At 44.6% G+C, this 17588-nt stretch overlaps 1 protein-coding gene across 2 annotated transcripts in view; it reads left to right on the top strand.

The window, feature by feature from the left end:
• The window catches only part of LOC139468112 (broad substrate specificity ATP-binding cassette transporter ABCG2-like), a 55363-nt gene that overhangs the window by 32312 nt on the left and 5463 nt on the right, over nucleotides 1–17588 (top strand). For both annotated transcript variants that reach the window (XM_071249848.1, XM_071249847.1), the window contains exons 13-16: nucleotides 6380–6469; nucleotides 6888–7012; nucleotides 14056–14210; nucleotides 16230–16319. In XM_071249848.1, the coding sequence (XP_071105949.1) occupies nucleotides 6380–6469; nucleotides 6888–7012; nucleotides 14056–14210; nucleotides 16230–16319 (460 nt within the window). The remainder of the gene's footprint in view (nucleotides 1–6379; nucleotides 6470–6887; nucleotides 7013–14055; nucleotides 14211–16229; nucleotides 16320–17588) is intronic.

Genomic DNA, 17588 nt, shown 5'->3' with positions numbered 1-17588 from the left:
CGTACAAAGACTGCTCTGAGCGTTCCTGTTTTCTCCATCCTTCGGTGATATTTATTACTGTTTATTACTTGCATATAAACTCTATCTATTCAGGGCGTTGCTTTAACTACGCTCGGAAATATTTTTCCCGGCCAAAAGGGGAAAAAAAATCCCGCCCTTTTTCTTAATATACTTACGGAGTGTTTCGTCTGCACGTTGCGTCTTACGTTCCCCTGTTATATTATGTTTGGTTTTTTTTGCAACACCTATTTCTCTAACGCTAAAATATGTGTGTGTTTTATATTTGCATTATTCGTTTATTTTCTTGTGATAATGTTCGTTGTGAATATTTGTGGCGCTTGTGTTGTAACCTTATTTTGTTGTTTGTTTATAGCTTAAACAATGTCTGACATGGACACTTCGCCGTGCTCCACCCCCTCAACTCCCGCAACCAGGCGTTGCGCGGTGTGCCGCAAATTTCTATCGTCCCGGAATCCCCACGATCGTTGCCCGCGGTGCAGGGTTCCTTGTGGGGACACCAGGTGCGCCTGGTGCGCCCTGTGCGACGGTCTGGGGCCTGAGGCGTTCGAGCACTACAGGCTCTACGTGGGGTTCCCCTTGCGGGTACCACTTCCACGTCTGCAGCGGATCCCCTGGTGGCCCTTGATGTGACCGGGGAATCCGTTACTGCGTTGCTCTCGCAACTCGTTGACTCCAAGCTGGCGGTCTTATCCCAGGATAGGCCGCTGGCTGTTCCGTCCCCGGCCTCTTCGGTGGCCGGGGTCTTTCTGTGCGACGGGGGCTCCCATGGTCACCGGTCCTTCCACAGAACCGTTGGCTCTGCTATCGGTTAAGGACCGCGTGGCCATGGTTTATGACCTCTTTAAGGACATGCCCAAGCCCCTGCCGGTACCGGGGAAAATCCCCGGCTCCGTGGGTTCCGCCGTGGTCTACGAGGAGTCGTCCGACAAGGCTTTCACTGCTTCAACCTTGTTGCGAGGTATTTAAGCCTTCCCTGGAGAAAGCCTTTGCGGCGGCCTTCGGTCTGGGACTCCTGTTGCCTCCGCCGTCATGTAGAAAGGGTTCATTCCCGGTGCATGACCTTTCCTTCGTCGAGGCCGTTCCCACCGCGGAGGCCCACGTCGGGTGTTTGGGTGTTCGTGCCCCACCGGCTGCTACGGTGCCGCAGACTACCTTGCAGCAGTTGGACACCATCGCTAGGCACTCCATGCTTGCAATGTCGCACGCAGCCTTGGTCTGCACGGACCCTGTTTAAAAGCAAGATCCCCGGCGTTCTGAAAGAACAACAGGCAGCTGTGTCCGCCGAGGCCTCTCGGCACACGCTGGATCTTGTTGGGTCCTTGCATCGATGCCTGGGTGTCGCTCCTAACCGGAGTTCCCCCCAGGATGCTGCGGCCAGTAAGTCCTAGGGGTTAGACTTACTGGGAGAATTGGGAACAAGTGTTCGACGACCCCTGGATGGTCAACACGATCCGGTACGGCTATCGGCTAGATCTCAAGGCGCATCCGCCTCTCACCGTTGCCCCGTTGGCAGGTTACTATTCGGAAACCGATCTTCCTATCCTCGCCGATGCCATCGGCAGGTTAGCCCCACCAGAAATAAATGGGGTTTTACTACAGGATATTTCTGGTTCCCAAGAAGGACAGTGATTCACAACCTGAAATCGTTCAACGAGGTTTTACCTACACAAACCGCCCAAGTTCAGTATGTTGACCTTGGCGGACCTGAAAGCACTGATCATGCCCGATGACTGGCTCGCATGGATCGACCTGAAGGATGCTTATCTGCATGTTCCGATTCATTCGGACCATCACAAGTATCTCAGGTCCATCTTTCAAGGCTTGCACTACGAATGGGTAGCACTCCTATTCGGCCTATCGTCCGCTCCCTGGCTGTTCATCGGTTAACCACCTCCTTTGTGGGGTTCCTCCACAAGAAGGTTATCAGGTACTTCGCGTACCTGGACAACTCGCTAGTGGCCAATCGAATGACGGACACCCTGTCACGCCAACTCGATTTCGCACTTCGGCTCTTGGAGCTTTGGGGTTGATTGTCAATCTCCCCAAGAGCGAGTTAACCCCCTCGCAGAACTTGAAGTTCATCGGAGGTCGGTTCGACACGGTGACCCATCGCCTCTTTGTCCCCCCAGATCGGTGGCACAAGATTCAGGCGATGATTGCCAAAGTCTTAGCGGTGCAACAGACTGTTCACTTTTGGGAACAGCTGTAAGGGCTACTTGTATCAGCCCAAGACTGCACGAAACGGGGTCGTCTCCAACTCCGCCCGCTGCAACGGTTTCTCATCCAGTTGTTAGCACAGGGGAAGAACAGTGTGTCCATCGCCCTCCCAGATCGGCTCCGGCATCTGGAGTGGTGGACGGTCCCATGCAACGTCTTATCAGGAGTCTCTGTGCTGCCCTTCCAGGCCACGTTGAACCTGTATACAGACGCCTCTCTAGTGGGCTAGGGCACCCATCTGGAAGGGGAGGTGAGCTCGGGACTGTGGTGCGTAGACGAACTAGGTCTTCACATCAATTGCCTAGAGTTCAAGGCAGTGATCAACGCAGTCGATCACTGGTAGCATACGTCTAGTCGGTGCCCGACAACACGACGGTAACGTTTTATGTGAACAAACTGGGGGGAACCCACAGTCACTAACTACTCGATCACACGTTCCAGTTTTACGCTCTGGTGGACAGTATACTGTGCCAGGTGCGCGCCCGTCACATCCCCTGTGTGCGGAACATACTGGCAGACGCTCTGTCGAGGCCTCGGGATCGGAGCCCCACGGAGTGGATGCTCAATCCAGTAGTGTTTCAGTGGCTGTGCGAACGTCTGAGTCGTCCGTTGGTCGTCCTGTTCGCAACACGGTTCAACAATCAACTCCCGTTGTTTGTATCACCAGTCCCGGACCCGAGGGCCATCGATCACGATGCTCTCGCGTTAGACTGGACGGGCATGGACGCTGACAGCGTTAATACCACTCATTCTAAGCCGGCTCCGAGGAGTCCGCTGTCGGATGTTAATGATCTCGCCCATGTAGCCGAACAGATCGCGGTACCCCAACTTGCTGGCCCAGGCCACGCAGTCGCCAATTCCACTGCCTATGAGACCGGATATGCTGATCCACCCTCACACCCGTCAACTTCATCCAAACGCAGGGCAGTTCAATCTTTACGCATTGATGTTGTCACCGAGCGACTGAGGAAGAAAGATTTCTCTAGTCGGGCGTCTCGGGCATACGTTAGTATGCATCATGATTCTACCCAGAAGGGGTATAATGCACACTGGGCTATTTTCACAAAGTGGTGTTGTAAACATCACATTCATTTGCCAGATAAGGTATCTGTGCAGGATATTGCTCGTTTCATGTCTCACTTACGAGAGACCCGGAAACTCTCTGGGGGTTCCATTGCCAACTATGTCTCATCTGTTGCTACAGTACGGGATGTTGCTTTTGGTACCAGTATCTCAAAAGAGCCGGTGATTTGGGGTATTATCAAGGGTTTCAAGCAGCAAGATCTTAAAAAGAGACGCCTTCGGACACCGGCCTGGGATCTCTCCTTAGTGTTGAAATCACTTATGGAGGCTCCGTATGAACCCTTGAGTAGTGCTTCGTTCCGGCATGTGACTTGGAAAACAGCATTTCTCCACGGCGGCACGACTTATGGAAATACACTCACTCGATGTCACCAAGGTTCGATTCGATAGGGGCAACAAAGGAGCGGTCCGCCTGGGCCTACTCATGGGCTTCGGCGCTAAGAATCAGAAATTTGGCCAGACGGAGAGAGAATTCACTGTAAGATCACTCAAGGAAATCTTACATCCTGCTGATACCGAGGACAGATCACTGTGTCCTGTTAGGGCCCTTAAGTATTATCTTAAGGCCTCGAATGAATGCAGACAAGGGCGTGACCATCTGTTCATATCGTGTAACCCTAATCGGACTGCTGACATAACTCGCAACTGGCTTCGTTCCATCATCAATCTGGCGTACCGGTCACGGGGTTACCGGTTGCGGGGTCAAACCCGCACGAGATCCGTGGCCTAGCGGCAACAGAATATTGAGAGGTTGTTACTGGCCAATCATTACCTCAGAAAGGTTTCTGATGAGGAGGGTGTGCTGGGGCCGCTGATCGCGGCGCAAGCGGTCATCTCAGGGGTGTGCCCAGCTCAATTCCCAACTCCTCAGGCGTCAGACCTTGCACGGTGGTCAATCTGGGTCGGCTCCAATGGTTTCTCTCCTCCCCCCCCCCCCCACAGTGGGCAGTGGGTACAGGAGTGGGGGTCCCGCAAACCAGCGCACGCACACCACAAGATTCAGCTCACACGGGTACTGTGTTCTCATCTGCTGCGGCGATGAAATACCTATCCAGTGAGGCCGTTTTGAGTCACCAATCATTTGGCATAGACGATTGAGCCTTACGGTATGCGCTTGACAGTGCTTTGGTATTCCTATAGGGTAACGCCAAGCTCGGAGCATGCGCATCGAGTGCTTCTGCCTTGTTTACTTCCGCTGGTTGGAAAAGGAACAACGAGCTGTCAGGTTTTGGTTGTAGCGCTCCCCACCGCCTACTGTGGTAATCAGCCTCGGTATAACAGTGTAATTACTTAATGTAATTTGTAGAATTTTCCTATTCGGAATATTCTATAAGTAATATGTTACCACATGGCTGATGCCCGCCCGACCGTCCCCCGAGCACTTGCTCTGGCAAGAGACAAGAGTGAAGGGTGTCACATGGCAGCCCAGGTGGCTACACACGTGCTGCATGAGGTAATTGAATCTCTGTGGTAGATTTCGCTATAGCAGCAATTGTGGGAGACAACAGCCTCGGTATAACAGTGGTAACGTATTACTTATAGAATATTCCGAATAGGAAAATTCTACAAATATCAGTTTTTACTACTAACATAGATTTATATAACATCCAAATCTTACACAGTATCATCCACAGCTTCCTCACTGCATGCTCAATCAACAAGAGCATCAGTGGACCCTGAAGATCAATGTTAAAAAAGCACAATAATCTGCTATTGGCTATGTAATTATATTCTTTACATATCATAATTGATAAATGATTAATTACAATAAGTTGATTTGTTTTCACACAACTAAGCAGAATTTTTCTTAAAAAGAAAAAGGACTGGGGCAGAATGATTTTTTGATAGTCGGAAAGAAATATTAAATATTGCCCATAGAGGCAAGAATAATGGTGAATTTTTCATTAATTCTCACTCATCATTATGGTTTTTGCTTCATGCTGATTGCCTGGATGATACCAATATTTTGCTATTATTTGTGAAGTGTCCCATATTGACTTGACGTTGTATTACGTAGTGCCTTCTTCATACAGACCACCTCCATGGTCTAGTGGTAGAGCGTCGTCCCAGAGAACAAAACGTTCGGGTTGCATGACATTAATTGCATCTTAGATATTACAAATGTCTTTTTTAAAAATGTTATATTATTTTAAATTATAGAAGTGTGCTGAGACAAAGTTCTTATTCCATGCACAATTATATTACATTTCATTCATAAATAAACACATGAAGTTGTGTTTTGTCCTACAGAAAAAAACATGGGTTGCTAGTGAATAACATGGGTTGCTAGTGAATAACTTGGGTTGCTAGTGAATAACATGGGTTGCTAGTGAATAACATGGGTTGCTATTGAATAACATGGGTTGCTAGTAAATGACATGGGTTGCTAGTGAATAACATGGGTTGCTAGTGAATAACTTGGGCTGCTAGAGAATAACATGGGTTGCTAGTGAATAACATGGGTTGCTAGTGAATAACATGGGTTGCTAGTGAATAACATGGGTTGCTAGTAATTAACATGGGTTGCTATTGAATAACATGGGTTGCTAGTAAATGACATGGGTTGCTAGTGAATAACATGGGTTGCTAGTAATTAACATGGGTTGCTAGTGAATGACATGGGTTGCTAGTGAATGACATGGGTTGCTAGTGAATAACATGGGTTGCTAGTGAATAAAATAGGTCGCAAGTAAATGACATGGGTTGCTAGTGAATAACATGGGTTGCTAGTAATTAACATGGATTGCTATTGAATAACATAGGTTGCAAGTAAATGACATGGGTTGCTAGTGAATAACATAGGATGCTAGTAAATAACATAGGATGCTAGTAAATGACGTGGGTTGCTAGTGAATGACATGGGTTGCTAGTGAATAACATGGGTTGCTAGTAAATGACATGGGCTGCAAGTGAAAACAGATAATATAGTTGTAAATATTTTAGACATTCAAAAGATAGGAAGTATCAGAAACAGTGCATACATCTGTTTTAATAATGGGTTTGTTTTCTATTGTTGTATTGAGCTAGTCTGTACCAGGTCAATTTGTTTTGCTTCCAGAGTCGGTGCCTTCTTCTTCATCATCATGAATCAAGTGTTTGGCAACTTGTCTGCAGTAGAACTTTTTATCAAAGAGAGAGCAATTTTCATGTAAGCTTGAAAGATATTTTGTTGCCATGATGCTAATTATAATAGTAATCCTAACTTGATAATTTTACTGGTTGTACTATACAAGTCGTTCGAGGACAGTTCCGATGACACCCACCTTAAGTAAGTAAGTTCATGGTTACATGTTCATTTCTGTTTAAAAAACAAAGACTAAACCCCCTATTACTTAACTTTCCTGTAAAGGAGAGATCAAAGGTTTGATAGTTTGCCACTACTTATGCTGTCTCCCAGACCCTACAGAGAAGAATCAAAAAGTAGTCCAACTCAAGTCTAGATGCCTCAGAAATTAAGGATTATTTTGGGCTTCATTTGGATTATAATGTAGTTACAGATATAAATACTTTTAAATAAGATAAGTTTATTTATGGGCCTAAATGTGAGTCTAACACTGCCCCTGCAGGCATGAGAACGTGAGTGGCTTCTACCGGGTGTCCTCCTACTTCCTGGCTAAAGTCTTCTGTGATGTCATTCCCATGAGGCTGGTGCCAGTGGCTGCTTTCTCCGCCATTGTGTACTGGATGATAGGTATGTACATACATCTTCTCACATGGACCCCTGTCTGTTTCTGCTTTGTTTATTCTAATGTAGGAAACAAACTATATATATACACAAAGAAAAAAGTTAAGCACACCCCTTTTTCTGAACCATGACAAATGGCATAAATCATGGCATGGGATGACTGACCACAGGAGCTGGGCGGTACCAATGTCATCGGACAGAACAAACATTTGACAACAAATAAAGAAGATATTGGTGAGTTGTGATTGAAATTGAATGACAAAAACATGGTAACACAGGTAATGTTTTTGACCTTAGACAATACCTAAAAAATTATGGAGCTGCAGGATTAAGTAAACGAGTTACTTTTGATGTTTCATGTGAAAATATTCCTTGAGGTCTCTACTTGACAGGAAACCCACTATACACGTGTTATGACAGGACACCCACCACACAGGTGTGACAGAACACCCACCACACAGGTGTGATAGAACACCCACCACACAGGTGTGACAGAACACCCACCACACAGGTGTGACAGAACACCCACCACACAGGTGTGACAGGACGACCACTACACAGTTGTTATGACAGGACGACCACTACACAGGTGTGACAAGACGACCACTACACAGGTGTTATGACAGGACGACCACTTCACAGGTGTTATGACAGGACGACCACTACACAGGTACTATGACAGGACGACCACCACACAGGTGTGACAGAACACCCACAACGCAGGTGTGACAGGACGACCACTACGCAGATGTTATGACAGAACACCCACCACACAGGTGTGACAGGATGACCACTATGCAGGTGTTATGACAGAACACCCACCACACAGGTGTGACAGAACACCCACCACACAGGTGTGACAGAACACCCACCACACAGTTGTGACAGGATGACCACTATGCAGGTGTGACAGGACGACCACTACGCATGTGTGACAGGACGACCACTACACAGGTGTTATGACAGGACGACCACTACACAGGTGTTATGACAGGACACCCAGTACACAGGTGTGACAGAACACCCACCACACAGGTGTGACAGGACGACCACTACACAGGTGTGACAGGACGACCACTATAGTCCGGTAATTAAAGGTTTATTTTTCATGAAGGTTCAACAAAATTGACGGAAAAGGTTTTTTAACACATTTCACTGCCTTGATAGGTCTACTTTAAAAAAAAAAATAGTTTACCAAAATTTGACTTGGGGAAACACCCAAAATAGGTCAAATCCAAGATGGCCGCCATCAATACAAACGAAATTCGAAAAAGTAAAAAAAAAAAGAATCAATCAAAATCTAAACATGGATGATGACTCTATTTATAATCAACTTCATAAGATTAAGACAGGGGAATATATATTTAATAATTTTAAAGTGAAATCTTACACAGAAATATATTACAGCTGCCCGAAATGTGAAAAAATTGCAATTGTTCCATATCGGACTACAAAATACTTAACACGGGCTTATAAAGCGGGAATAACCCTGCAATACTACAGTTTACAAGTCAAACTTACTATCAATTTAAATGTCTAAAGTTCAAGACAGTCTTTATATTCACACTCATATTCTGGACATGAAGAGACGATTATTCAGTAATGTCAGAGAAGTCATGACTGGGTCCATTTGAAAATGTCATCCCTTTGCATTGTCCACATGCTGAGGTACATTGTAGACAATTTTTTTCTGCATGAGCATTTTTTTTCATCACACTTTCCAGTGCAATTGTATCTGATTATTTTCAACAGAAATTTAGGAGTGACAGCTTGGTGCCTTGTGATTGGTTTCAATATAGTGCCCTTGTTGCTCTTGTGAAACGTCCAGCCCCATTCTGTCGCATCCATATTGTTGCCTAGCCAGGTCTGCACTTGGAGTCAGACTCGTTGGCTGGGCAATCTGGCAGCATTTGATGTCGGTGGAAGGTGTCGACGGGGTAGGTAATTTGAGCTTGATACATACCTTCTCAGTGAATATTGTCACACGTTCAGAATTCAAATCCAAACCAGGCATACAGCAGCAGAGGATTGCAAGTGCCTGATTACCAGCCTGCTCGATTTCTGCATGGTTTCCACCTGTCACCATTAAAAACCTTTGAATATTCCTGAGACCATCCCCATGCCATATGGCCTCGATGTTGTGTCGGTCCCTGACAATGCATGTACAAAGAGCAAAGAATGGCTGAGATTAGGATCAAGGATCATCTGTAGGATGAAGATGTCAGTGATCTTTGTACTTGTCTGAAGAAAGATGGCTTCATGGTATCGGGTCTGAAGTGATATTGCAACAGGATGAGAAGGTCGGTGTCATTCCCTACCACTACCACAGGCTGTGTTTGAGCCAATGTACAAGCAGACATTGAAATGTCATAGTCAGCATCTCTGGATGAGTGTTTAATCTGAAAACCCACCTTTTTCAATTTTTGACCCCAACAGAGTGATGAATTTCTGTTTGTTTCTTTCATTTGCCAAAAGGGCTTTTTCTTCATTTTCAGAATCAAGTCTGGTGTGAAATCCACATCCACTCCAATCTCACTTCCTGTTCTTCTCTGATGGGTCTCATCCTTGGTAAAAAAAACACCACAATAACCATCAAACACGATCGATAAGAGCATTGCAGAAATGGTTCCTCAAGAAATGAGCCTGCACAGCTTGTGACACAGATTTGCCGGACAACATCTGATCTGTACTACCCTCTGAATATACTTGAGTGATGATCTCCTTTAACCCAGATCCAGCCATCAGATTGTACCCACAAAACTCATCTAAGTATGGAATCCCCCCAAGACCAGGGCTATTTGATGCAAGGGGCTCTCAGCTGGCCGTGATTCAATGATCATGTATGCAATTCACCAAAGTTGCTGGTCGATTGTAATAACCGGCGTGATTCCATGTCGTCTGGCATATTTGGAAATATACTCCAGCGTTGATCTGACACAGGATTCGTCACTTGGTGTCACGTTGATAATCAACAAGAATATCTCAGAGCTCTTCCTGGGGTATGGAATGTCAGAATGGAGCAACTGCATGCAACCGGAACACAGTGGTCAACACACACAGAAGTGGCGCACTCCACAAATTATCTAGTTTGCTATTCTTTTCATCAAGACAGAAGTCACCAGTTGGTGAATAGATAATGTTCGCCAGCACTGCCTTTGGATTTCTTTGTGAGAATGGTTTGACACTGTTGATTTTTTTAACATCATCCAAGTCCACCTTAACTCTTGGTACCCTCCGTCTCACCATCTCGCCCATAACATGGATTGAGTCAGTCCCATCAAACCTTTTGCTGGCATGATCTATATAACCAGCCTGGTATTGCACGAATGTATCTGCAATGTCTCTGATTAGGTGAACACCATGAGTGGACACCGAGAATTTTCTAAATTTACGAGGAGCTGAAACCGAGTTGGCTTATCATATCCACTAAATTACGATGACCATATATGTGTTATAGTGTGATACTTTGTCAAACTTGTCGAGGAGGCAGAAATGATGGGGACATTTCGAATGCATTATTGCCTGACCCAATGATGCAGCTCAGCTCTTGATGATAGCTTGAAGGAGGATGCGTAATGCATGTGGGAGGTAATCAAGATTGGTGTCAATCAATGCCATCTGCTCATTGTCGAGATACACATCAACATGTTTCGACATGCTCTATACCTGCGTATGAACGTATCCTCCTCCAACTTTAATCAAACTGACCATGTCGGATTTGTCCACCTTTGCAACATTTTCATATGCCGTAAGAGATGCAATGTTAGGTTGTTGCCTGATTAGTTATGAATACCTTGTTCCCATAGTGATTCATGAATTCCCTTTTCAGCTGAGATGTAGTGTGTAGTTGATCATCACTCAGTGCACTCATTGACTTCATAATGTGATGCAAATTGTCCAAAGGAATCGTTTCATCATCATTCTCTTCCAAGTAATAAATGGCAATCTCAAATGCTGTCATCTAGGACATACACTTCAGTCGACCAAGTCTCCGTTTCTTTGGTGGAGCCTCCCCATGTTCAATATAAGCTGCAGGTATACTTGTCCCTCTCCGAAAATTCTTATCACAAGCATGGTGATGGATAGCTTCTTCAGCTGGTAGATTGTATATGGGCACAATACTTGACTGTACCATCTTGGTCCAATCACCTTGCCTGTTGACACAGTATGTTGCAGACATATGTTGAGTAACTGAAGAGCCATCGCACGGCTGAAGTACACTTCTATATGGATGTTTGTAAAAGTACCACATAGAAAACAGTGAGTTTTAAAATTTAAGGCTTAAACATATGATCAAAAGGTTTCAGCTACTTTGATTGCCTTTGGATTTTTATGCATACTTCGACACTGTGTACCAACAGGCTACAGTTGTATATGATGTCTGGTGCATCAAATTTACAGCAGCATTTTGCTGTCAACTTCACATAATCCTGGGGTTTGTCCAGGTTAACTGGTTCCATACATAGCAAACAAGTCACCATCTGTGATCTACATAGGTCACCTTCAGTTGAGAATAGTCACCTGCGAATAGTAACAGTTGATAGAAATATGGTTGACATGTGTCCAGATACAAATGTTGCTTTTCTGATTATAGCAAATGATTTTTGTGCTAAATGTCTTGATTATATCTTCTGAATTAACTTTTAATAAAGTTTCTGAGAAGGTAATACCATTTGAGAAAAATAACTGCTTCCCGGAGTTTGGATTATCTCCCTTGATTTTCCTGTAAACAAATGTTGATGTTAATATTAAGGCTCTGTTTCAAATTTTATAATTATATTTGTTCATATTTTCATCAGTTATTCCTCTCTAGAGCCAATCAACTATATATTATACAAGTTTTCATTTTAGCTATAAAAGAAAAATAGCTTATACATACCTTTATGTTCTTGAGGTCTATCTTTAAAACATTGTATGCTCGGCCGCCATTTTGAAGAAGGGAATACTTTGGGTTTTTTCAATTATATTTGTTTCTAACTTGATTATTTATGTGAAGACAATAAACTGCATGATTTTATATGCGAAACGTCAACATTATAATAAATCGGTTCATGTTCTGCAAGAATTACTGATATTAACAAATTTATGTACTTTTTCGTCATTTTGAAGCATTATTTTAAATTTCTATGTGAATTTTCCTTTCAAAATTGTTAAATATACATTCCTTTGCATTTATCCTGGCAAGCTAATATAGATAGACTCATCATAAATGGTTTTTTTGTTATTGGTTCCACGTTTATGACTATTATTACTTTTGTTGGTGGCCATCTTGGATTTGACCTATTTTCGGATGGTTCCCCATGTTCGATTTTGGTAAACTATTTTTTATTTTAATGTATAGGTGCCAAGGCACCAAAATCCAGCAATAAACCTTTTCCGTCAATTTTGTTGAACCTGGACCTTTTAATTACTGGACTACTACACAGGTGTTATGACAGAACACCCACCACACAGGTGTGACAGGACAACCACTACACAGGTGTTATGACAGGACAACCACTACACAGGTGTTATGACAGGACGACCACTACACAGGTGTTATGACAGGACGACCACTACACAGGTGTTATGACAGAACACCCATCACACAGGTGTTATGACAGGACGACCACTACACAGGTGTTATGACAGAACACCCACCACACAGGTGTGACAGGACAACCACTACACAGGTGTTATGACAAAACACCCACCACATAGGTGTGACAGGACGACCACTACACAGGTGTTATGACAGGACACCCACCACACAGGTGTGACAGGATGACCACTACACAGGTGTTATGACAGGACACCCACTACACATGTGTTATGACAGGACACCCACTACACAGGTGTTATGACAGGACACCCACTACACAGGTGTTATGACAGGACACCCACTACACATGTGTTATGACAGGACACCCACCACACAGGTGTGACAGAACACCCACCACACAGGTGTTATGACAGGACGACCACTACACAGGTGTTATGACAGGACACCCACTACACAGGTGCTATGACAGGACAACCACTACACAGGTGTTATGACAGGACGACCACTACACAGGTGTTACACCCAATACACAGGTGTTATGACAGAACACCCAGTACACAGGTGTGACAGAACACCCACTACACAGGTGTGACAGGACACCCACTACACAGGTGTTACACCCAATACACAGGTGTTATGACAGGACGACCACTACACAGGTGTGACAGGACGACCACTACACAGGTGGTGTGACAGGACACCCACTACACAGATGTGTCAGGACACCCGCTACACAGGTGTTATGACAGGACACTCACTACACAGGTGTTATGACAGGACGACCACTACACAGGTGTTATGACAGGACACCCACTACACAGGTGTTATGACAGGACACCCGCTACACAGGTGTTATGACAGGACACCCACTACACAGGTGTTATGACAGGACGACCACTACACAGGTGTTATGACAGGACACCCACTACACAGGTGTTATGACAGGACGACCACTACACAGGTGTTATGACAGGACGACCACTACACAGGTGTTATGACAGGACGACCACTACACAGGTGGTGTGACAGGACGACCACTACACAGGTGTGACAGAACACCCACTACACAGTTGTGACAGGACACCCGCTACACAGGTGTTATGACAGGACACCCACTACACAGGTGGTGTGACAGGTCACCAACCCCACAGGTGTTGTCACAGGTCCACTTCATACTTTGTCACTCACCAGACACCCACTACACAGGTATAATGAAAGTCCTGTCCATACTTTGTCAGTCACCAGACACCCACTACACAGGTATAATGAAAGTCATGTCCATACTTTGTCAGTCACCAGACACCCACTACACAGGTATAATGAAAGTCCTGTCCATACTTCGTCACTCACCAGACACCCACTACACAGGTATAATGAAAGTCCTGTCCATACTTTGTCAGTCACCAGACACCCACTACACAGGTATAATGAAAGTCCTGTCCATACTTTGTCAGTCACCAGACACCCACTACACAGGTAAAATGAAAGTCCTCTCCATACTTTGCAGGCCTAAGAAATGCAGCGGGCTATTTCTTCTACTTTTTGCTGGACCTATTTTTGACATCACTGGCAGCCTCAGGATTAGCATTTGCTATCAGCGCCAGCGTTCGCATCTTCGCCATCGCCAACCTCCTCATTGCTCTGTGCTACGTTTTCATGATGGTGAGTTCCCATTGTTACCAAGACTTGACGACAACAGGGGACATGTAACCCTCCCTGGCTACTGTTGACTGCTATGTACAATGTATTGGGACACTGCACAGGTTAGAATGTCTTCCTGCAGTTCTGCTGTTGGAGCCAATTGTGACTTATTCTACCATGAATTTGGAATTTACTCGATTCTGATTGGCCAATCACAAATCACAATAAACCCCCTCTGATTGAAACAGCTGGTTTGACGGCCCCATCATCGCGGAAGCTAATATTCATAGAATAGTACTATTTTCAGTCATTGTCGGTAGGCATGTTTAGATAATTATATCTACAATTACAGGTTACAAAATGCACAGATGCAGTTACTACAATATTCAAAGGATGTGTGGCAATTCATTTCGTGCAGAAAAACACGACAGAAATCAACTAAGGGAAAGTATTTACGTTTTGGAGACAACAGAGAGCTTGGAATTTTGGCGCTTTTCTATATACGACTTCATATAAAATGGTGACATGCGATGTAGAGCGAAAGCCTTTTAAAGCTTGTTTTGTTTTCTTTAGGGATGCCCACCTCATGTTAGCTTACCAAGTTGACGTGCTTATATGCTTTCAATGCCTGTCATATGTTCGAGTGAAGTATTACGGTGTAAACAAACTGCTTGAGTATATACAGCACCATATTTTGTTTGGTGATTCCTTAATTCAGATTAATTTGATAACCCACTCAAAACACGCCGCCTCACTCAGTATATTTGCTAACACCATAGAGTTCGCGTTTTATTTAGTCATGGTAGAATGGAGATAAACATACTGTGTTTTCAATGTAGAGGTAGGTTACCTGTAGATTTAACTGCGCTAAATTTAACATTTGAAACCTCATGCTGTGTGTTCGGATCCAAATTCAATTTAGCAGGGTTAAATCTACAGGTAACCTAGCTTTACATTGAAAACACAGTATGTTTATCTCCTAATTGAGTATGCCAGTAACTAACTGACAGTGTTTCAATTGTCCAGCAACTCTTGAAACTGCCTGTGTTTTGTTGCAGTTATCCAGCAACTCTTGGAACTGCCTCTGTTTTGTTTCAGTTATCCAGCAACTCTTGGAACTGCCTCTGTTTTGTTTCAGTTATCCATGAACTCTTGAAACTGTCTGTGTTTTGTTTCAGTTATCCAGGAGTTCTTGAAACTGCCTGTGTTTTGTTTCAGTTATCCAGCAACTCTTGAAACTGCCTGTGTTTTGTTTCAGTTATCCAGCAACTCTTGAAACTGCCTGTTGTGTTTCAGTTGTTCAGCAATTCTTGAAACTGCCCGTTTTGTTTCAGTTATCCAGCAATTCTTGAAACTGCCTGTTTTGTTTCACTTATCCAGCAACTATTGAAACTGCCTGTGTTTTGTTTCAGTTATCCAGCAACTCTTGAAACTGCCTGTTGTGTTTCAGTTGTTCAGCAATTCTTTAAACTGCCTGTGTTTTGTTTCAGTTATCCAGCAATTCTTGAAACTGCCTGTGTTTTGTTTCAGTTATCCAGCAATTCTTGAAACTCCCTGTGTTTTGTTTCAGTTATCCAGCAACTCTTGAAACTGCCTGTTTTGTTTCAGTTGTTCAGCAATTCTTGAAAGTGCCTGTGTTTTGTTTCAGTTATCCAGCAATTCTTGAAACTGCCTGTTTTGTTTCAGTTGTTCAGCAATTCTTGAAAGTGCCTGTGTTTTGTTTCAGTTATCCAGCAACTCTTGAAACTGCCTGTTGTGTTTCAGTTGTTCAGCAATTCTTGAGACTGCCTGTGTTTTGTTTCAGTTATCCAGCAATTCTTGAAACTGCCTGTTTTGTTTCTGTTGTTCAGCAATTCTTGAAACTGCCTGTGTTTTGTTTCAGTTATCCAGCAATTCTTGAAACTGCCTGTGTTTTGTTACAGTTATCCAGCAATTCTTGAAACTGCCTGTGTTTTGTTTCAGTTATCCAGCAATTCTTGAAACTCCCTATGTTTTGTTTCAGTTATCCAGCAATTCTTGAAACTGCCTGTTTTGTTTCAGTTGTTCAGCGGACTGTTGGTGAAAATTACCTCCATCGTTGTGTGGCTGCAATGGCTGAAGTGGTTCAGTATCTTCAGATACAGTCTGGATGTAAGTCTTATCTAGTATATGTTGTATTGAAAGGCAATGATAAAAACCACTTGCAACACTAGATGTCACTAACATTGTAATGGGTTTCTCACCTACTATGCAAGCTCCCATCATACAGCCCTCCCAGAGACCCATGGCAGCTACAAAATCACTGCTATGTCTGTGTGAGACTTACATGGGTAGCCTCGGATTTGCCTGTTTGTGACCGTGGTTTAGCTGTATTATTGCTGATGATCCCATTCCCTCGATCATGCTGAATGATGTTTAGCTGATTGTCACTTTGTGTGTGTGTGTCCCCCCGACCTGTGGCGAGACTGCTGAATGATGTCTAGTTGATTGTCACTTTGTGCGTGTGTGTCCCCGACCTGTGGCGAGACTGCTGAATGATGTCTAGTTGATTGTCACTTTGTGCATGTGTGTCCCCGACCTGTGGCGAGACTGCTGAATGATGTCTAGTTGATTGTCACTTTGTGTGTGTGTGTCCCCCGACCTGTGGCGAGACTGCTGAATGATGTTTAGCTGATTGTCACTTTGTGCGTGTGTGTCCCCGACCTGTGGCGAGACTGCTGAATGATGTTTAGCTGATTGTCACTTTGTGCGTGTGTCTCCCCCCGACCTGTGGCGAGACTGCTGAATGATGTTTAGCTGATTGTCACTTTGTGCGTGTGTCTCCCCCCGACCTGTGGCGAGACTGCTGAATGATGTTTAGCTGATTGTCACTTTGTGCGTGTGTGTCCCCCTGACCTGTGGCGAGACTGCTGAATGATGTTTAGCTGATTGTCACTTTGTGCGTGTGTGTCCCCCTGACCTGTGGCGAGACTGCTGAATGATGTCTAGCTGATTGTCACTTTGTGCGTGTGTGTCCCCCTGACCTGTGGCGAGACTGCTAAATGATGTCTAGCTGATTGTCACTTTGTGCGTGTGTGTCCCCCTGACCTGTGGCGAGACTGCTGAATGATGTCTAGCTGATTGTCACTTTGTGTGTGTGTCCCCCCGACCTGTGGCGAGACTGCTGAATGATGTTTATCTGATTGTCACTTTGTGTGTGTGTGTCCCCCGACCTGTGGCGAGACTGCTGAATGATGTCTAGCTGATTGTCACTTTGTGTGTGTGTGTCCCCCTGACCTGTGGCGAGACTGCTGAATGATGTTTATCTGATTGTCACTTTGTGTGTGTGTGTCCCCCGACCTGTGGCGAGACTGCTGAATGATGTTTATCTGATTGTCACTTTGTGTGTGTGTGTCCCCCGACCTGTGGCGAGACTGCTGA

This window comes from Haliotis cracherodii, unplaced genomic scaffold (assembly GCF_022045235.1).
Source record: "Haliotis cracherodii isolate W230 unplaced genomic scaffold, xgHalCrac1.p SCAF_2, whole genome shotgun sequence".
NCBI classification, from domain to species: Eukaryota; Metazoa; Mollusca; class Gastropoda; order Lepetellida; family Haliotidae; genus Haliotis; species Haliotis cracherodii.
The sequence above is the reverse complement of the archived record's forward strand: the minus strand, read 5'-3'. Positions and strand labels throughout refer to the sequence as shown.